At 44.4% G+C, this 22001-nt stretch overlaps 3 protein-coding genes across 4 annotated transcripts in view; 1 reads left to right on the top strand and 2 right to left on the bottom strand.

Moving 5' to 3' along the window:
• XRCC5 (X-ray repair cross complementing 5) overlaps positions 1–2347 on the bottom strand; it is an 81441-nt gene extending 79094 nt beyond the window's left edge. The window contains exon 1 of the mRNA XM_065930620.1: positions 2189–2347. Coding sequence (XP_065786692.1) covers positions 2189–2209 — 21 coding nt within the window. The 5' untranslated portion in view covers positions 2210–2347. The remainder of the gene's footprint in view (positions 1–2188) is intronic.
• Positions 2348–6537: 4190 nt separating this feature from the next.
• TMEM169 (transmembrane protein 169) lies at positions 6538–21142 on the bottom strand. Of its 2 annotated transcripts, XM_065930621.1 has the most exons (3): positions 21025–21142; positions 11207–11603; positions 6538–9472 (listed from the first exon to the last, which is right to left on the bottom strand). In XM_065930621.1, the coding sequence occupies exons 2-3, from the start codon at positions 11475–11477 to the stop codon at positions 8850–8852; spliced, it is 894 nt and encodes a 297-aa protein (XP_065786693.1). In that variant the 5' UTR covers positions 11478–11603; positions 21025–21142; the 3' UTR covers positions 6538–8849. The 2 variants fall into 2 exon arrangements, with proteins under 2 accessions (XP_065786693.1, XP_065786694.1); XM_065930622.1 differs by lacking the exon at positions 21025–21142 and having other exon boundaries at positions 11207–11889.
• Positions 21143–21257: 115 nt separating this feature from the next.
• PECR (peroxisomal trans-2-enoyl-CoA reductase) overlaps positions 21258–22001 on the top strand; it is a 39542-nt gene continuing 38798 nt past the window's right edge. The window contains exon 1 of the mRNA XM_065927667.1: positions 21258–21430. Within this exon, the coding sequence (XP_065783739.1) occupies positions 21307–21430 (124 nt within the window). The 5' untranslated portion in view covers positions 21258–21306. The remainder of the gene's footprint in view (positions 21431–22001) is intronic.

A 22001-nucleotide genomic window follows, 5' to 3' on the forward strand; every position in this document is an offset into this window, starting at 1 on the left:
GCTGATGCTGGGAAAGATTAAAGGCGGGAGAAGGGGACGACAGAGGATGAGATGGTTGGGTGGCATCACCGACTCAATGAACATGAGTTTGAGTAAGCTCTGGGGGTTGGTGATGGACAGGGAGGCCTGGTGTGCTGCGGCCCATGCGGTCACAAAGAGTGACTTAAATAGTCTTTCCTTACCATAGTTTTGCCTTGCCTGAGATGTAACCAAATTAGATATCATCTATAACGTCCCTGATAGGAGCTCATCCGGAGTCACAAATGAGCGACTGAACTAAACTGAAGGGAGGAAAAAATGATACCTAGAAGTAATCAATGAATTTGTTTTCTGAAACAACTATCTCCTGACCCTAGAATTCTTTGAAAAACCTGGATGAGCTCCTATCAGGGACATTATAGATGATATTTAATTTGGTTATATCTCAGGCAAGGCAAAACGATGGAAAGGAAAGACTATTTAAGTTTTTCCCTAATTTACAAAAAACTAAACACAATGCACTAATATTAAGAGAGCTCCAGGTTATAAATAGCATGTTTGGAGAAATTCCTTTGAGGGCAACAAAATTTACATCCCATAGTTTCAATGCTCTGACCACAAGACTCTTTAAAAAAGTTAGAGAGTCCCCAAATATGCTGCTGCACTTACTTAATATATAAATAAGTTCATAAAGCTACTTTTTTTTTCCCCATAAGGTTACTTTAAAAAAAGAAAACTCTAAAAAAAAAGAGGACTAAAGGTCCTTTGCCAGGAATCAGCTCTCCAAAAAATGTCAACAAAGGGTTTCACAGTATGGCACTTATCTGAAAGCAGAGAATGGTCTATGTAGTATCTCAAGTTCTTTTCTGACAGCAGTAAGAAAACCAGGAAAAAGAAAAAAGAGCAGCATAGTGCCCCCCCCTCATTTAAACACTGAAGCAAGTATTAGAATTTTGCTACAAGTCCACCTGCTATAAACATCTGCTTTATTAGAGCTGAAAGTTTTCAGCAGCTGAAAGGAATAAAGGAGGTGCGCGTGGCATATGTTTATAACCATTTTAATCAGTATTTTCCTCTGGGGAGGAGGACACTAGAGACCACCTGCTCCAACTCCTATCTGTATACCAGTTGCCTAATAAAGGGCCTAGTTCTTGAGATTACAGATGGATACACGAATAAACAACTCCTCCGAATACACCTACCTCTAGTGATCCCTCAGAGACAAGTACCACTTTCTGCCTATACTGAAAACACTATTTAAAAAATTCATCATCATATGTTATTAACCTGGGTCACTGAGAACCATCGATTTCTAGCAAGAGAAACATTCTCCAGAGCTCTGAGAGCAGAGAGCTTGTGTTCAAATTCGGATTCTACCGCTTATGGGCTGGGTGACCTTGGGGCTAATCACTTTCTTTAAGCTTTGCTTTTCTCAACTGTAAAGGAGAAAAAACTTTCAACTCCTGGGCTTGTGGTGAAGATTAAGACAGACAGGAATAAAGGCTTTAGATCAGTGCTTCATCAGAGTAAGCTTTCAATAAATGCAAAATATTTGATATTCGATTACTATAGAGGTAGTAATAGAACGGGGCTTCCCAGGTGGCTGTGATCTCTGGGTTGGTTAGATCCTCTGGAGAAGGAAATGGCAACTGACTCCAGCATTCTCGCCTGGGAAATCCCAGGGACAGAGAAGCCTGGCGGGCTACAGTCCATGGGGTTGCAAAAGAGTTAGACGCGGCTTAGCGTCTAAACAATAAGGATGTTTTACATTGCAAATTATTTCACTTGCAATCCCTCTCTGATGTTTTACGAGTCTGTGGGATTGGTGCTCACCATAACTAACGTCCATCCTCACAGATTTTTAAAAACCAGATTCAGAAGTAATGCAGGAGTTGGCGGCAGGCTGGAGATGGAGAGGTACCGAGGGGAGGTCGGAGTGGGATGGGGACAGGATGAGGACCGGGGGCGATACAGTGAGCACGGAAAGACTGAGGAGGCGGCGGGGGTGGGGAGTGGGCGAGGCTTAAATTCCCTTTTTTTCACACTCCAAATGCCCAGTCTCTCTCACAGCGCACCGCTCAATCAGCCCGCCAACCGGAACTCCCCTCCTCACTCCTTGGCACCGCCGGGATCCCATGATTCCTGCTTCCGAACCACCCTTTCCGGACCCCGAGCACAGACATAGGCCCAAGCCTACTGATCTTTCTACCTTACTCCCCGACCGCGCCATGCTGCTGCCCCACAAGCGCCTCGGCCGCCTCTTCCGAGCGGGAACCTCCGGCGTGGAAATTCAGTTCCGCCGGACTCGGAGCTGGAGTGGCTGGAGTGTTGCAGGAAAAGCCGCTTCCCGCGGAGGCCGAAGGGGGCGGGGAAATCGTGCGCCGACACTCTGGGCATGCGCGGATTCACTGCGCTTGTCCCCTGGTTAAGTGACCACGCACGGAGGAGCGTGGTAGGCTATACAGTCCGTGGGGTCGCAAAGAGCCGGACACGACTTCACTTTCACTTTCACTTTAAGGGACTTAAGGAAATCAGTCGTGAGTATTCATTGAAAGGACTGATGCTGAAGCTGAAACTCCAATACCTCGGCCACCTGATGCGAAGAACTGACTCATTTGAAAAGACCCTGATGCTCGGAAAGATTGAAGAAGGGAGGAGAAGGGTTGCAGAGGATGAGATTACACCGACTCAATGGACATGAGTTTGAGTAAACTCCGGGAGTTGGTGATGGACAGGAAGGCCTGGTGTGCTGCAGTCCATGGGATTGCAAAGAGTCGGACACGACTGAGCGACTGAACTGAACTGAAGGGATTTTGGTCTTCGAACTTCCCAAATTTCTAGAATCAGGTAAATAGGAATCTCTACTTTGAAAGAGTCACTCTCCTTTTCTCACATTGAAAATAACACAGCGTCTAGTGTCAGAGATCTGGACTTAGATCTCCTTGTATATGAACATGAATCCAGAAAGTCGGTTGACTTCCCTAAAATTCTGTTTCTTCTTACAAGAAGGATAAGGAAAGACAGCAGATGCGATGACCTTAGAACCAATTCTTGAAAGAAAAGTAGTTTTTCAGGTAATCAAAAGTGGAAACAGCATCTTTTCTTGAAGAGGAGGTGGGATGTATATAGGCCTGGAGGCATGAACAGCGTCTGCTAAGGATCTCCCCATACTTCAGAGTATCGCTGTGCTTCACAGGTGGCGCTAGTGGTAGAGAACCTGTCTGCCAGTGCAGGAGATATAAGAGTGGCAGGTTCAGTCCCTGAGTGGGGAAGATCCCCTGGAGGAGGGCATTGCAACCCACTTCAGTATTCTTGCTTGGAGAATCCCATGGACAGAGGAGCCTGATGGGCTTAGCCCATATGGTTGCAAAAACTAGACAGGACTGAAGTGACTTAGCACATACCTAGTTTGGAAAAGGGGGAGTGAGGTTTAGTTCAATAAGAACCTAGGGAGATGTTCTAGAAGTGGCAGCTGTCAATTATGGTGCCTGACGATCTCCCCACCCGCTTTCAAGGGAAACTGTCCAGGCTGCAGCCCCTTTGAGGGAGGCAGGCCCAAGTTGAACCTTGCACAGAAAAGGCTATTTTCTGTACCAAATGGCCCACAGGCTGACGGCTGCTTGGACAAAGGATCTGGCAACTTGCAAGTGTCTGCCAACCTAGAACATTAAGTCCAATCTTCTTGAAAATCAGACCTAAGAAAAGCAGATGTGAAGCTGGAAAGATGTGGGGAGGCCATGAGGAGGGAGGGATCTTGAGGGAACCCAAATAACAAACACACCGAAGCCAAGAGAGTCAGATACTTTCAGATTGTGCTTTTAGAGTCCAGGAAGTTCACCTAGATGTTGATTCAAGGAGTTCTTTTAAGGCTGAAATATTATTCTTGAAGTATTTTTTTGTATGACAGTTAAATAATTACTGGTGACTCACCATGGTGAAGGAAATCTCCATGCTGTATGTCCATGATTTTATCTTGTGTGTAGCCTCTATTTCCCTCTTTCTTTTTTCTCATTCGTATTATAGAGATATGGACCACTCATATCCATCAAGCTCCACCCAAATTGCGAATTAGAGCAAATAAATCAAATGATTATTATTTTAATCCAGTTAAATTTTACCTGTTACACAGCAAGAGATAACTGAAACAATAGGGATATTTTAAACACTTGCTGTATTGTAGACTAAGCTTCCCTTTGGAGTAAACAAAGGCAAGTAAAAAATTTTTAATTTGAAATTACAATTTAAGTTGCTGAAATGTATTCGAGTTTGATATTGTTCTGATATGATAAGTGATGAACTACATAAGTGATGAATTTATGAACACTATACAAAATTGAAATGTGCAGGTTTTGTGTTCTGACAGGTGTAATGATGTTTATATGGGCAATTGGAAAAATATGTTGAAAATCTTAACAAAGTACAGATATGAAATAAGTTTATATCCCAGAAAGATGTGAGCAGTGATGTACCATGTCGATGTGATTTTTAAATGCCATTAAAAAGACATAAAATGCTTGTTAAAAATGATTAAAGAAGACAATGTCAGTGATAGATTTTTTTTAACACTTTTTGAAACAGATTCAAAGAACCACAAAATAGGACAAAGGCAGGAAGCTTCTATGGGATAGATATCTATGGATAGATAATAACCAACAAGGAAGAGAAAAGTAGAAAATATCTAATTAGCTGTTGGCCACATAATGAGCATTGTTTGGAATGAGAAGGAACAAGGAAATAAGTATAGAGCTCAGAGTTGGCTTGCTGTCTGGGAGTTGGCTGATTTTTACACACACAGTTGGCCCACCACATCCATAGGTTGGGCAATCACAGGTTCAACCAACTGCAGATCAAGTTCAACCCCTGGTTCGTTGAATCAATGCAGAATCCAGATGTAAAGAACCAACTCTACTACCAATTTTATAAGGGACTTGAGCATCCATGGAATTTGGTCTCCCCAGAGGTCCTAGATCCAATCCCCCACTGATGCTAGGGACAGTTGTACTGCGTTTCTGGTCAAGCAGAGCATTTAAAGGGACACAAAAGTGATCTAAATATTGGTTTGCTGATGTGGCACCTAGGCAGGAGTGGCTCCATCTTGGGCCTAGAAAGTATTTCAACAAGCTTATGTTAGTAATTAAAGAGGAGGAAATTTCTGATTTTGGCCACTAATCTTTTACAACACTGTAAACCTTAACCCCTTGATGGCCCTCAATGATGCAATGAATCGTCATCTAAAATTAGTTCTTTTAAAGATTTAGAACCTTGTTTCATTGGAAACCATGGATACTCATAATCCAAGGAGATTTTGTTCCCCCTGGACTTGAAGTGAAGTGAAGGATGGCAACTTCATGTCGATGGACTAGATGGCTTGGGGGACTTCTGATGATCCAGTGATTAAAACTCCGCAATTCCACAACCTAGATGTCCATCAGCAGACGAATGGATAAGAAAGCTGTGGTACATATATACAATGGTATATTATTGAGCCATTAAAAAAATAATGCACTTGAATCAGTTCTAATGAGGTGGATGAAACTGGAGCCTGTTATAGAGTGAAGTAAGCCAGAAAGAAAAACACCAATACAGTATATTAACACATATATATGGAATTTAGAAAGATGATAACAATGACCCTATATGCAAGACAGCAAAAGAGACACATGTAAAGAACAGACTTTTGAACTCTGTGGCGAGGGTGGGATGATTTGAGAGAATAGCATTGAAACATGTATAATATCATATGTGAAATAGATCGCCAGTCCAAGTTTGATGCGTGAGACAGGGTGCTCAGGGCTAGTGCACTGGGATGACCCTGAGGGATGGGATGGGGAGGGAGGTGGGAGGTGGGTTCAGGATGGGGAACACATGTACACCCATGGCTGATTCATGTGGCAAAAAAACGCCACAATATTGTAATTAGCTTCCAATTAAAATAAATAAATTAAAAACAAAACAAAAGAAACTCCGTGCTTCCATTGCAGGGGGCACAGTTCGATTCCTGGTCAGGGAACTAAAATCCCACATGCTGCGTGGCCCCCCTCACTCCCCAAAAGACTTGGCAACATTGGTATTACTATACTGGATCAAATATGGTTTACCCAGCTCAGCATATTATGGCCGCAAAGCAACTGGAAAGCATAGTTCTCCTTCCTGATACTTACCAAAAAGATTATGTAACTGAGCTAACAGAATGTTCAAATAGGCATTTAACTCTCTAGTTTCTCCTCTAAAATTCTCTAGGCATTTGCTGACAGCTGAGATGAGATTGCTTTGGGTCTGTTTGGTGAAGTTTTCCTTCCTCTAGTTTAGACTTCTCCATATCTCTCAGAACACTTTAGAAATGATTTTATGAACCTATGGGGTCCACCAGCTGGCGCGCGCAACTAAAGTGCACTCAACTACATCTACTTCATCTAGGTATCCCTTGTTCCTTACCCTAACCCCACTCTCCTCCATCCCACAGGGGCATCTTACCTTTGTCCTAATCGTGATTGCTCTGGGCCTTGTTCACTGGTTTCCTTAACCTCTGAAAAAAATGTGACAAATAAAGCTGCAACTTTCTAATGTAGGCTTAGGTAAATCTGTGATCTGTGGGAAGAGTCCACCGAAATGGAAGCCTCAAAAATTATTGGTCCGTGGGAAGAGTCAAGACGTTAAGGACCCATATTAAGACCATCACACACCTATAAAACAGTCACTGTGCTCACTCTTTTTCTGAAAACTGTAGTGTTCAAAGCAATGTTGGAGAGACTCAGACAAAGTGAGCAAACGTTAATTAGATTTTATTTTTGTCTTCAATTGTTTGTATTTCTGCAAAACCACCAGACAGCACCAAAGTTATCTTCAAAAATGTTGGACAGAGTTGGGATTTTTCAAACAATTGATAGTTATTTTTAAAAGGGTGGGTTTCCCTCTGAAGGCGGAATTCAGCACCATGCATTAGGCAAATGTCCCTGGCCTTCTGTGGCACAGCGTTCCCTGACCCATTGGGTTCGATTCACAGCAGTTCTTTCAACAGCTTCTTCCTGAAACATGAACATGGACACCAGCTCTTCTTGTAAGGACCCAAACTTTAAAAATCTGCGTGACCTCATAGGATTTGGTTTTTTTTTTAAATTAGAAAGGGATCCCTCAGGAATTTTTTAAGTTCAGAATCTATTAGTCTGGATTCACCTGGTTTATACCCTCAGTGGCCACAAAGACCCAAGCTTCTCAGCAAAGATTCTATTTGTTGATGAACTCCAGAAAATTCTGAGTGAGTGAGGCTCTGAGTGAGGTTTGGACAAACCATCCCAAGCTGGGGCTTCCCAGGTGGTTCAGTGGTAAAGAATCCGCCTGCCAGTGCAGGAGACACAGAAGACATAGGTTCAGTCCCTGGGTCAGGAAGATCCCCTGGAGAAGGAAATGGCAACTTGCTTCAGTACTCTTGCCTGGAAAATCCCATGGACAAAGGAGCCTGGTGGACTACAGTCCATACGATCGTAGAGTTGGACATGACTGAGCCCACACGCACACCCAAAGCTGAATCCATCTTCTTTTGCTTAGGGTTACTGACCCTGCTGGGGGTTTGGGGGGTGGGGATGTCTGACAGATGCGATGCATCTCTTCACAGTCCTTCATCTGTACATTACCTTAAATATCACCACCCAGTCCGTCTTCACTACCAGGAAAAAAGCTATGCTACTATGATATAATTTGTACATGATATAATTGTACTCAGCTATCCACTCTTCCTTTTGAAAACACCTGAAACCATATGGCGTTACAGATATTTCACTGCAACACACGAGTTGCTAATATCTGTGTGGTTTATGCATAGTATATGTAGCTAGTATCTATGTATAAGTTCTCTGTGTAAGATTTAGGCTTAAATAAATAAATAAATACATAAATAGAACTATATTCACAGTTTGGGATCTGAACATATTTAAATAGTTACTGTAAGCCAGAGACTCTTACTTGCCTACCAAAATAGCCATTCGTTCCTTGTCTCTTAAATTAGCAGAATCCAAATGTTTAGAATACAGCCACCCAGTCAAAAGACTACATTTTCCAGCCTCTTTTGCTCATGAGATCACATGGCTAAGGCCTGGCCATTGAGACAGAAGTGTTGAGAGGGGCTCCTGGGAGCCCTCCTTAGCTTAGGAGAATGTATGTGCTCTTCTCTGCCCTGTCCTCTAATCTGAAGCAGGGGACGACTGGAGATGTAGTCAGCGCTGGGAGCTGAGGATAAAGGCAATGAGGGTTGGGAAATAAAAAGCAAGCCTGGAACTCTGATGACTTCATCAGTTTCCCTGATGGTCTGCCTCCAGACTTCTTCTGTACAGTAAAGAACAGACTTTTGTCTTGTTTAAACTACTGATATTTGGACTTCAATTATATTTAAGGTATAAATCAAAATCTAAGTGATACACACAAATTCTTACATTCTGCTACACTGTAGCAACCCTGCTTCTTATATGTTTCACTCCATCACTATCTATTGTCTTATTAGTGGATTTGGTCTTCCCTGAGCCTCCTTATTCTCCCTGTCACATTTAGTCACATACTAACCTGGGTTCCAGGCACCAGGAATACCTTCAAGCTCCTGAACTGTTGCACACCTGAACTTCCTTGTCTCAGATAAAGGGTTATCTTAGGGTAAGGAACAAAGAATTTATCCATTAGATGAACTATTTGGGCACAAATTGCTTTTCCATTTCCTGCCCTCCTGGAAACCAACAAGATGGTAGGACAGATAAGTGTGGGCTAAAATCTTCCAGAAGGACAGTGTATGGTGGGGAGAGGAATAATTTAAACAAGGAGTATCTGGAATTGGAAGATGATAAACAGGCTACTGAGACCAGACAATGAAATAAGTTGTTGGGAGTTTAGACAGTGGATGTTTCTACCTCCTGGGTGGCATCCTTGTTGGACAGATTGCCTGAGATATTGTCTGATTCAAGCAACTCCACAATGCTATAGGGAGAGCAGTCTTCCAGACCCAGCTTACTGCATAGCCAACCACAGAAGCCTTTCTCCATGTCCCGGGCAGCTTGCCACCACGCTTCCCAGGACCATGAGAGCTGGACCACGGCCGCATAGAGGCCCAGGGAAGAGGCCATGGCCATGATGAGCACTGGATAGAAGAGGATAAGGCAGGGGCAACATGAGATCTTGTGCCAGAAGGTCCTCTCCTCGTTGTACACGAGGAAGATGTTGTACCAAGTGATGGTACCATAGTAGAAAGAGACCACAAAGGAGAGGAGGAAAACCACAGGCAGGCAGACCAGCGTCCAGAGCACCACGTGTGGCCCACGGTCGGCTCCCAGCTGGCAGGCCTCTCTGCCTCCAGGCGTCGTTTCCCTTGACGACGCCTTGGGCTTGGTGAGCTCCTGCAGTTCCTTCTCTGTCAACGTGACGTGGATGTCTACCATCTGCCCCTTTTTCTTTCCTCGGGTGATGGTCCCAGTTAATGTGACATAGCGGCTGTCCACGGGCACGTTCCACACACCTGTAGGGTACAAAGCGGAGAAAGTCAAGATCAGAAGAACAGACATTTCATCAGAGTGTTGTCCCCTGAGACTGCAGCCGAGTACAGGAAGGTCCTTTCTGCTGGTCCCTGACACCATATGAAGTCAGTGATTTCACAGCAGATTCAATGAGTCTTCCTTGAGGGAAGGATTAGTATTCCTAGGATCAACTCTCCTGCCAAAGCCCTGCTAAGACTGTGAAGCAGGTGACGCTTGTTTTTTATTATCGCTACTTCTCTGGGCTTCCATCATGTCTGCGATACAGAAGGGAGTGAGAACTCGACCACAGATAGTTCTTCAGCGTGATCATATTTCTGGTTTGTAAGTGCTGTGAAAATACTGTTTCTGAGTATCAGCTGCTGTGTGTGAAGGTGGCACCGTGTATGTGGGTTATACTGATGGGCAGCCCACTCCTCTCCTCATTGCTACCTCTGTGCATCTCTGAGAGAGGCCTCTTCACAAACCGGTCGACATCCCAGCCTTCATATCCAAGTTCTGTACACACACATGCACCACACACACACACACACACACGTGCACACTGTATACACATTCCCCAGCAGAGATGCACCACCAGCCGCATCACTCCCACCCCCACCAAACAGCCACTCTTTGGCGGGCCTGGGAGTGAGTCTGCCGGTAGTGAAGGTAAAGCATGCAGCAGAGTCTGTGGTCCTTAGTATGCGAAGGCTTTTGGTTGGCAGCTCCCTGAGGCCCTGTGGACTTCTGGCCCCTGGCTGGAAGAAGGACAGAATGGGGCCACCTCAAAAGCAAATGTCCCTTCCTCTGAGAGGCTGTGTAGTCTAGCCCTCCACCTCCTTCCCTCACTTGGTCACCTTCCTTCCTTTCACAGAGGTTTACTGTCTTTGGAACCTGTACCACTGTTATCTTTCCTTCTCTTTTGAAATTATCTTTTGTTTCCTGAGTTGTTTGTTATCTGTCTTCCCCTGGCTGGAAGGTAAATGGTATGAGAGCAGTGACATGGCTCATCTCATTCACCGTGGGCATGTGTCTTAGGGATGACCCATATACACAAATAGATCTACCACGTCTGTCTATTGCTGCATAGTGACACTTAATATAGACATCCTGCAATTTCCTTAGCAGCAACAAACATTTTTTATAACTGCTTCCTTATGCACATGGGCATGTGGTAGATACTGAGAATTTCTAGGATGTAAGCTATGCATATTTTGAATTTAATAGGTATTGACATATTTCCCTAAAGCAGATACCTTTTCCACATGAGGTATAAGAGAGTATATCCATTTCTTCACATTGATGTTAATGTTTTACCTAACTTTTTTGCCATCCATATAGGAAGTGAATATTATATAGTGAAGGATTATAACACATGATATTATAATTCACGTTTTCCTGATTATTATGAACGTCAACTATTCTTGTTTCTTTATCTTACATGTATTAAATAGTTAGCCTGGTTGTCTTATATTACTAATTTTTGTGATAAATTGGTCTCTTCTATTATACTAGGAGTTTCAAAAAAGTAGAGTTCTCCTCCATATCACCTAGAAGAGAACCACAATAAATGCTCAATAAATTTTGTTGACTTGTTGGATGAAGACTGCAACATTGTGAGAAGAAATGTATCAGTAAGAAGTAGGTGAGTGATTGAATGCCCAGTCTGTCTTCTGGAGGATCCTTACTTGGCCTCCTCCCTGTGGCTTTAAGCAAGTGACCCCAGAGAGACTCACCATCATCCAGAGGATAGTCTAGGAAATCCTCTCCCTCCTCCTCTTTAGGCTGATCCCCACCTTCTGATTCCCCAGGCTCCTCATCCAGGGTCTCACTCTCTGACCGGTAGATGATGATAGATTCCGGGCGGGACTCTTTCTTCTTCTTTTTCCTGCGCCCCATGGTGGATTCCCCATCAAGGACCAGAGCAGCTGCCATGGCTTTCCTCAGGGAGCTGTAGTGGGTGCTTGGGAGCTGGCTCTGGCCTTCCACTGGTGCTGGCTCTTCCATCCTCGTCTTCAAATCTAGCTGTTCCTTGTTAAGAGTCCAATCTGCCAGAGCAAACTCATGACCCACACATCACAGAGCTTCTTCCAGGATGCAGCTAATGCAAAGGCATTCCAGCGATGAGTTGCACTTGAAAGACAGGAAAACAAAGTCATTAACAGGGAATGAATAGGGTGAGATGGAGAGGGGCTTAGGAAATGATCCTCAACTTGGCAGACATCTTCCCCTCCGTTTATTTCTCACAAAACTTTATTTCGAGAGTAATATGAACATACGTTTATAAGAATGAATCGTGAACCCAGCAATACCACTTCTGGGCATACACACCGAGAAAACCAGATCTGAAAGAGACACGTGCACCCCAATGTTCATCGCAGCACTGTTTATAATAGCCAGGACAAGGAAGCAACCTAGATGCCCATCAGCAGACGAATGGGTAAGGAAGCTGTGGTACATATACACCAAGGACTATTACTCAGCCATTAAAAAGAATTCATTTGAATCAGTTCTAATGAGATGGATGAAACTGGAGCCCATTATACAGAGTGAAGTAAGCCCGAAAGATAAAGAACATTACAGCATACTAACACATATATATGGAATTTAGAAAGATGGTAATGATAACCCTATATGCCAAACAGAAAAAGAGACACAGATGTACAGAACAGAATTTTAGACTCTGTGGGAGAAGGCGAGGGTGGGATGTTTCGAGAGAACAGCATTGAAACATGTATATTATCTACAGTGAAACAGATCACCAGCCCAGGTTGGATGCATGAGACAAGTGCTCGGGCCTGGTGCACTGGGAAGACCCAGAGGAATCAGGTGGAGAGGGAGTTGGGAGGGGGGATCGGGATGGGGAATACATGTAACTCCATGGCTGATTCATGTCAATGTATGACAAAACCCACTTCAATATTGTAAAGTAATTAGCCTCCAACTAATAAAATAAATGAAAAAAAAAAAAAGAATGAATCGTGAATAAAATTTTATTTGTGTTGCCATATTCTGAGTTGCATGTATTATGTAAAACCCATCAATCTAGCTGGGGGATGCCAAGTATAAAGAACTTGGGTGAGGAAGCCTTACAGGCAGGTTAAGGACCATTCTTCCCTGCACCATAGATGGAGATTCCTATGGCTGGGACTAGAATTCCAGGCTTCTGGCTATTAGGTCAGACATTACAACTATACTCAAATGGTTGAATGCAACTTTGAACAAGTAGTGCCACTCAACACCGGCACCACTTCACCAAGCATGCCTTCCCTAGTATTCTATAAAGGACACCTGTGTCCTGGTTTTTGTTAGCCAAGATCCCAGAATTGCTGGGATCTGTTCTAGCACCTTTTGGGAGACCAGTGGAAAGAATGCACACATTTCACTCTTAACACTTTCTCTCCTCTTCTATTCTTCAGGTAAAAAGAAGTGGGAGAGATGAGAGTCTATACAACATCTTTTAAAGAAAAAATAGATTAGCCTGTGTTCTTGGTACATGAGTCATAAAGGGGAAAGTAATGTTTTGAGTGCTATTGCTAAAGAGGTGCCAATTAGCAAGTATCCAGCTAGTGGCATTTAAACAGGTAGTTGCTTGTATGCTGCTTAACAAAATTGTTATTATATGAGGTTGGTGCTAAAGTAATTGAGGTTCAAAAGTAACTGCGGTTGACTTATGCAGGAGGTGCAAGAGAGATGGGTTTGATCCCTGGGTCAGGAAGATCCCCTGGAGAAAGGAATGGGGACCCACTCCAGGATTCTTGCCTGGAAAATTCCATGGACAGAGGAGTCTGGCAGGCTACAGTCCATGGGATCACATGAGTCAGATATGACTGAGTGACTATCACTTTCACTTTTTTTGCACCAACCACAATTACTTTTTAACCTCTATTACTTTTGCACAACAATTACTATTGCACCAACCTCAATTAATTTTGTATCAATTGCAATTACTATTCTTTTCTACCAATCGCAATTACTTTTGAACTGCAATTACTTTTGCACCAACTACAATTACTTTTGCATTTCAATTACTTTTGTACCAACCGCAATTACTTTTGCAACCTAATATTATAGAAAGTTTCAAATATGTAAAAGGAGAAAATTTTTATTAGGGAAAGTGGCAAACCTTTACAGAAGCAAAGAGAATAATTTGAATGAATCCTCACTGTACCTCTCAACCAATTTCAACAATAATCAAAATACCAATAGTCAATTTTGTTTCATTTCCTCATATTCTTTAAAAGCAAACACTGGACATCATTTCAGGAGTCACTGCAGACAGGGTTCAGTCCTTGGGTCAGGAAGATCCCCAGGAGTAGGAAATGGCAACTCACTCCATTATTCTTTCCTGGAAGATTCCATGGACTGAGGAGCCTGGCGGACTACAGTCCATGAGACCACAAAGAGTCAGATAACGACTGAGCAACTGAACACACACACACGATATTGTGATTATCTTTTTTCAAAAAGAGAGTTCTTATATGTAAGAGATATATGCTGAAACAGTTACATCTGTTGGATCATCGAAAAAGCAAGAGAGTTCCAGAAAAACATCTACATCTGCTTTATTGACTATGCTAAAGCCTTTGACTCTGTGAATCACAATAAACTGTGGAAAATTCTTAAAGAGATGGGAATACCAGACTACCTGACCTGCCTCCTGAGAAACCTGTATGCAGGTCAAGAATCAATAGTTAGAACTGGACATGGAACAACAGACTGGTTCCAAAGAGGGAAAGGAGTATGTCAAGGCTGTATATTGTCACCCTGCTTATTTAACTTATATGCAGAGTACATCATGTGAAATCCCCGACTGGATGAAGCACAAGCTGGAATCAAGACTACAGGGAAAAATATCAGTAACCTCAGATATGCAGATGACACCACTCTTATGGTTAAAGCAAAGAAGAATTAAAGAGCCTCTTGATGAAAGTGAAAGGAGAGAGTGAAAAAGTTGGCTTAAAACTCAACATTCAGAAAACTAAGATCATGGCATCCAGTCCTATCACTTCATGGCAAATAGAAGGAGAGACAATGGAAACAGTGACAGACTTTATTTTCTTGGGCTCCAAAATCACTGCAGATAGTGACTGCAGTCATGAAATTAGAAGATGCTTGTTCCTTGGAAAAAAAACTTGACCAACCTAGACAGCATATTAAAAAGCAGAGACTTTGCCAACAAAGGTCCGTCCAGTCAAGGCTATGGTTTTTCCAGTGGTCATTATGGATGTGAGAGTTGGACTATAAAGAAAGCTGAGCACCAAAGAATTGATGCTTTTGAACTGTGCTGTTGGAGAAGACTCTTGAGAGTCCCTTGGACTGCAAGGAGATCCAACCAGTCCATCCTAAAGGAGATCAGTCCTGGGTGTTCATTGGAAGGACTGATGCTGAAGCTGAAACTCCAATTCTTTGGTCACCTGATTCGAAGAGGTGACTCACTTGAAAAGACCCTGATGCTGGGAAAGATTGAAGGCGGGAGGAGAAGGGAATGACAGAGGATTAGATGGTTGGATGGCATCACTGACTCGATGGACATGAGTTTGAGTAAGTTCCGGGAGTTGGTGGTGGACAGGGAGGCCTGGTGTGCTGTGGTCCACAGGGTCTCAAAGAGTCGGACATGACTGAGCAACTGAACTGAACTGAAGAGATAAAGCAGGAAAAAAATTCTTTTCCAAGGTTTTAAATAATAGAATTAGGAGAAGAGACAGGATTTTGCTCTTTTTCCTGCATGGTAGGCTTCGCTCATCCACCACCACCCCTAGTCCGAAGATTATGAACGAATGTGATACTGCAGACTGTTAACCTCAATCCACGATGAGCTCTGAATCCTCAGTCATTCTGAGGTAGGGGGAATAGGTTTTAAAGCATATACTGCTCAAACTCTAGAACTTAATGCATAAACTACTGATATTAAGCCATCTTTGAAAGAAATTCTCCAAATAACTCTTAAATGCATCCACAACTTTTTCCCATCTTCATTGTTACCACTGTGGTCTACAAGGCCATCATCTCTTACCATGGTTCTAAATATGCTCCTTATCTTCTGGCTTCTGTCCTTGCTGTCTTGCAATCAATTCTCCACTTAGCAGTTAGAAAGGTCTTTTAAAAACATACATAAATCAGGCCATTTTCTGTTTAAAATCCTCCAGTGACTTCCCATTGGTATAAAATGAAATTTAAACTTGTCCTGTGGCCTAAAGGCCTGTGGATCTGGCCCCTCCCTGTCCAGCCATCCTAGCCTACACCATCTCCTTCACATATACCTCCAATGCTTCAATCACTCTAGCTGCCTATGTACTCCTCCAGAGTTTTATTAAAAGAAAACCAATAGCTCCAAAGCAGTCAGTAAACACCCACTCACAAGGCCACAAAATGAACTTATCTACCCGGGTATAGTGCCTTTGTGGGGCTGGGTCATCAGCAGAAATCTGGTCATTCTCCCATCCAATCAGTCAGTCATTCGGTCACTAACCCCACCTCCACAGTGGTGGAACACCGGTGTTTCATGGGCTTCTTACCATTGGGCATGATTTTCCTGGAGTCTGTTTACAATTCTTTGCTGCCAGGTAGTCACTGAAGCAGACCTGATCCAGTGCCTTCTGTAAACCCATCCAGATGCTCAGAAGAACTTCTGGACTTGGTGGGTGGGAGAGGCCAGGAAGCTTTGAAGCCTCTGCTCTTAGATTAATTGCAGGGAAGCAAGTAACATACATGGATGAAGTGTGCCTGGAAAAAGCTAATAAGTGCCAATGAACCCAAGCCTTAGCATCTGGACACAAGAAGTGGTGGGGGCTATGGAAAATATAAGAGCTCAGGTCTCATCTGAAATAGGAAGTTACTGTTCTCTTCTTCCCACCAAGTCCAGTATTCAGCCAACTGCTTTCACAGACAAATTCAGGTCCATTTGGAAGGGGTTGTCCACAGCAGCATTGCATGTAGAAGTTTGTGATTTTAATTGTTGCAATTAGTCTAAATTTAAATAAATTAACATGGGGACAAACAACCAAAACAAATCGTAAACAGGCTGCATTCTGCCATCTCTGATTTATAAAGCTTCCAAATTAGGGTGCTCTGCTCCGCTGGTTGAATTAAGTACAATCAGGAATTGCCTTTTTGCACCTTCACTAAAATGAACACATCTTCTTTCTCCAAGGAACCTGAACTGGGGCCAGGTGGGTAAAGTATCATTTTCAAGTTCATTTACGACTATCCCTTATTGGGCTTCCCTGGTAGCTCAGACGGTAAAGCGTCTGTCTACAATGCGGGAGACCTGGGTTCGATTCCTGGGTCGGGAAGATGCCCTGGAGAAGGAAATGGCAACCCACTGCAGTATTCTTGCCTGGAGAATCCCATGGACTGAGGATCCTGGTAGGCTACAGTCCATGGGGTCACAAAGAGTCGGACATGACTGAGCAACTTCACTTCACTTCACTTCATTCCTTGTTGGAAAAGATCCTGATGCTGGGAAAGGTCGAAGGCAAAAGAAGAGGGCGGTAAAAGATGAGATGGTTGGAGAGCATCACTAATTCAATGGATATGAACTTGGGCAAACTCCGGGAGATAGTGAGGGACAGGGAGACCTGGGACGCTGCAGTCCGTGGGATGGCAGAGAGTCAGATACGACTTAGTAACTGAACAAGAACAAAAACAACAGTGAATGGTGCCTCCCTCCAGCCCCGCTGTTCTTCCAGTTTCCTTACCTGTGGATCTGTCCCTCAAAGAGCTATGTGTCATCTGTCTGGGGTGACCAAACTCTCTGGTTAGCACCTTGGCTGAACACCATTAGATGTACTAGGCCAACTAAGAGATGAAATGTTTGCCATTTCATCACTGAAAATGACTAGTAGACCCTCTCAGAGAGATACTCTCCCAAATGTAAAAATGGAAGGAAATTTGGTTCAGACGAGTGTCAAGAGATTGGAAAATGATGGAGAAGCAACTTAAAACGCGCAGTCTCCCACCCGTTGCTGTGATTGGCTGTGAGCACAGTTAAGGCTATAGCCTTTTCCTTTGTGGTCCTGTGAGCAGCATTTCTCTCGTCTCCTGGTCCTGAAAGGCTTTCACACTGAGGCTAGTTCATCACCTGAGGAGCATCTGTCTATAGAGGAAATAGCTCCTAGTAATGAAGCTAGTTGGTTATAAGGAGCTTGAGCATCTTTTTACTGTAAAAGCTGTAAGATATGACCTTTACTGTCTCATCTTTCATTTGCTTATTGCTTTACTTCTTATGGCACACATGCCCCTTCCATCCTCAACTCTCAACCTATCCTAAAACATAAACTCTCTCAGCCAGCACACCTAACTGTCTCGTCCACTGTACTGTATCCTTCATGCCTAGAACAGTATCTGGCACATGAAAGGTGCTCAATAAATATTGGCTGAATATTGTGAACTGGCTTCCCTGATGGCTCAGATGGTAAAGAATCTGCCTGCAATGCAGGACACCCAAGTTCGATCCCTGGGTTGGCAAGATCGCCTGGAGAAGGAAATGGACACCCACTCCAGTATTCTTGCCTGGAGAATTCCATAGACAGAGGAGCCTGGTGGCTACAGTCCATGGAGTCAGAGTCAGACGTGACCTGAGCAACTAACACATTTTAAGAATCTTACATATATAAGTTGCCTCTGGATTGCTTTTACATCAAGGCAGGGCAGAGCTAGATATGCCCCAGTGATATTCCTTCGGCACTGAGATTCTGTCTCAGTGCTGAGAATCCCACAGGCCCCTGTCAGCCTGAGCCAGCAGCTGCTTTGTGGAGGGGAGAAAATGAAGATACTAGGCAGATGGGGAGGGGGGAGTGGGAAGATGGGTGAGCAGCAAGAGAATCTCAGAAGATGAACGGAGGGAGTGCTAATGGGCTATGACAAAGCAGGAGGGTGGGAGGATCATGGCCGCGGTGATGCCTTTTTTCCCAGGACAAATGGGGCAGTGATGCATAGCACCAGGCGGTCTTTGATTCGGCCAAAGGAGCAGTCCTTGCAGCAGGGCATGGATGCCCTGAGAAAAGAGGACTCAATCTGGCATCCAAGTTAAAATCTGAAAACAAAGAGTCTCCCAAAAGCAGAGCTGTGGCTGGGCCTCCAGGCCTGTTGAGGGTTTGCGGACATTCAAACGCTGACTGAGGACAGGGGCAGAGAGGACAGGTATTTTTTTTAAAAACTTCCCAAAGTGGAATCTATCTAGAAACACTTGATCATGGAACAAAGGAATTATTTTTATGGGTTTTATTTAAGTTTATTTATTTTTGCTATTTTCTTTTTTTAATTAAAGGATAATTGCTTTACAGAATTTTGTGGTTCTCTGTCAAACATCCACAAGAATCAGCCATAGGTACCCATCTCTCTCTCTCCCGAACCTCCCTTCCCATCTCTCTCCCCAATTCACCCCTCTAGTTTGTTACAAAGCCCCCAGTTTGAGTTCCCCATACAGCAAATTCCCATTGGCTATCTATTTTACATATGGTAGTGTTAAGTTTCCATGTTACTCTCTAGAACAGGTCTTTTTTTAAAAAAAGATCTCTCAAAAAGATTCCACATCTCCCTAAATCATAGGCTATCTTTGGACTGTGAAAAAGAGCTTTCTGTCTGTTCATAGTGCAACTTCCTTGAGCCTGCAAAATGGCTTCTGGTCATCCTCAGCAAGCAAAACTGGCTTGAAGCCTGTCCAGCCAGTCACGTTTTCACTGGAGGACCGCAGAATGCCTCTCTGAGGCCACCGAGCCACCACCACACACACAGAGGCTGCACAACAGTCAGGTCCATTCGGAACCACCCTGGCGGAGCTCTGTGAATCCACAAGTCCAGACCAGGTCACAAACCATGCTGAATCACATCTTCAGTCAAAGTATCATTGAAAGAAATTTAAAGTGCTCCTTCCTCCCGAGAAAGAAGGCCTCAAATTTTCTGGAATAAGAAACCTCTCAGAACTGAGAGGTGACCAGTAGAAGTGATCCCATCATAAACTAATCAGCAAATGAGAAGCGGAAGAGGTATCTTCCCTAGAGCATAGCTTGGAATCTGTCAGCAACAAAGACAGGGAATAAGTTCTTCTCAAAAGCGGTCAGAGGAGGGCAGGGGGATGGAGGAAGCGATGTCTGATTCCACTCTCAACCAGATCCATTTCCAATTCACTCTGAATAATTCGGTGCTGGACCCAACAAAAGAATGATGGCATTTGTTTGCTTTTACATTACTTTAATACCTTGCACGGGAAATACAGTATTCTTGTTAGGGGTACCACTGACTGAAACTGCCCACCCTGGCTAGGCACAATAGTAACCATTTGCATGAGTTACAACAGGAGGTCCTGGTAAGGAACATGAAACTAACAAGCTACTGCCCACCAGAAAAATCTGGGAAAGGTCAAAAGGAGAGAGGAGATGCCAGTCAACATGTCTTACCAACCTCCCAGATTCCTTCTTGCTGGAATCCATCTTGTCTGAGTGATGCGCAAGCCACCAGGATGGACCCTGAACCGGAATGACTGGCCAGAGACAACCCAGAAACTAACCCCGTTACCATAAAACCCAAGACTAAGGGCCACTTGGCAGAGCAGTTCTCCTGGGTTCCCTTACCCTGCAGCTACTCACACCCCCACGCCCGGATGTCCCCTACCAATAAAGTCTCTTGCTTTGTCAGCATGTGTGTCTCCTTGGACAATACTTTTGTGGGTGTTAGACAAGAGTCCACTCTCAAGCCCTGGAGGGTCCTACTTCCTACAGACTTAGAAACAGCATCCTGCATGGACGATTAGGATCACAGCACCTGTCATAGTTCCTAGATCTGCCACTTTCTTAGGCAAAGTCTCCTGAGGCTAGTGTAATTGCACTCTGGTGGGTAGACAGCACAATGCAAGATGGAGAATTTGAACAGCGAATCACTGTTAATGGGTACCAAAACGCGGATGAGAAATCTCCCCCATCCTCAATAGGCGGGCTCCCCTGCATAAGAAATGAACTAGAGGGCAGGATCTCAAACACACACCTACAGACACCTTCTTGCAGGAAGCATACACCTTTCAAAAAAAAAAAAAAGATCTTTTGGACTCATCAATTTTATGCAGCCCAGCTGAAATGGATCAAACCTCAAATCAAACCTCAAGGAGTCCTTCTTCCCTTCATTCCTGGGTGAGGAGAGGTAGATAAGGTAGTGGTGGGGTTGTGTCTTTTAAAAATCATTTATTATCTTGGTCTCTGGATAATTACAAGTGTATTCCGCCCCCTCCCTCTTTTGTTCACATCCCTTCCGGAGGATGAAGCAGGATTTTCTCCCTCTCGGCTAAGGCTGCCCCTTTCCTTTCCAGCCAGCTGCACAAAGCAGCTGGAGCCAGAGCTTCGCTCTCGACACCACGCCCTCCGCGGGAGGGCGGAGCAAGGCTCCCGAGCTGCAGCCTCTTTTCCCAGATGCACCGGAGATTTAATTTTAATTAAAACCGTGAGAGGTATACCACTGAGGATTAAATTTTTCAAAATAGAGCACAGCGCCACTTTTTGTCTTCTTCCCTTCCCCAACAGCATCGAAATAAAACACACACACAAAGAACAAGGAGTCTCACCTACACGTGCTGCGGACCCAGGCAGGCGGGGAGCGCTGAGTGCCGGGATGCAGCCGCTGGGGAGGAACGCTTCTGCACTGGAGTGACCAAGAGCCGCTGCGACGGGCGTGCCAGGTTGGGGATCGGGGTGGGGCGGGGTGACGGAGAAGGGCGGGGCGACGGAGAGAGGGCGGGGCGACGCGGGCAAGCGCGCGTGGTCGGGGCGGGGCCCGGGAGGTCACGTGGGCGTGACCTCGGTGGCTTAGCTTGCCCTGATCTTCCTCGCTCAAACGAGTTACGGCCATGAATTCTTGGGTTAAGGGCAAGAGTTGCTTAGCAGCAGGCTTGCTGCAGCACCAGGTGGCCATCGTCACCGGTGGGGGCACGGGCATCGGGAAGGCCATCGTGAACGAGCTCCTGCATCTGGGTGCGTGAGCAGGTCCCTGGGCTAGGGAATTAGAAGGAGGGGTCCTCAGAGGCTTATTTAACCTGCCGGGGGCGGGGCGGTCGGGAGCCAGCGGGTGGTGCGCGGGCTTAGGAGAGCGTGGAGTTGCAAAGCAAAGGAAGTGTAGCTGTGGGTGAAATTGGAATCGCGAGCGAGAGTGGGGAGAGGCGAGTTCTTTCTAAAAAGTCGTGGACAGGCGTTGGATGATGAACGTCTATTTGTAAACTAACGGGCAAATTTCGAGCCAAAGGTACAGTGCCCGAGGTGGGGGTTAAGGAAATGCGTGGAAGCTTGCTATGGAATTCATTATGAAACCATTGTCATTGTTAATATGGAATTATGGAATCGTTATGGTTAGTTATACTATTCATATGGAATTGGTTATGTATTTTGCATTAATTCTAGGAAATTTCCTGGCAGTCCAGTGGTTAGGACTCAGCGCTTTCACTGCAGTGGACCCAGGTTCAATACCTGATCAGGGAACTAATATCCCGCAAGCCTTGCAACAGTGGCAAAAAAACCCTGTTTTTTCACTCTGTTTATTGCCTGATGA

The sequence above is a fragment of the Muntiacus reevesi genome, chromosome 3 (genome assembly GCF_963930625.1).
Source record: "Muntiacus reevesi chromosome 3, mMunRee1.1, whole genome shotgun sequence".
Lineage (NCBI taxonomy): Eukaryota > Metazoa > Chordata > Mammalia > Artiodactyla > Cervidae > Muntiacus > Muntiacus reevesi.

Coding starts and splice junctions, on each gene's coding strand:
- TMEM169 (XM_065930621.1), bottom strand. CDS start 11,477: ATGGAAGAGCCAGCACCAGTGGAAGGCCAGAGCCAGCTCCCAAGCACC. Junction 9,473..11,206: donor AGACTATCCTCTGGATGATG/GTGAGTCTCTCT, acceptor TGTACCCTACAG/GTGTGTGGAACGTGCCCGTG.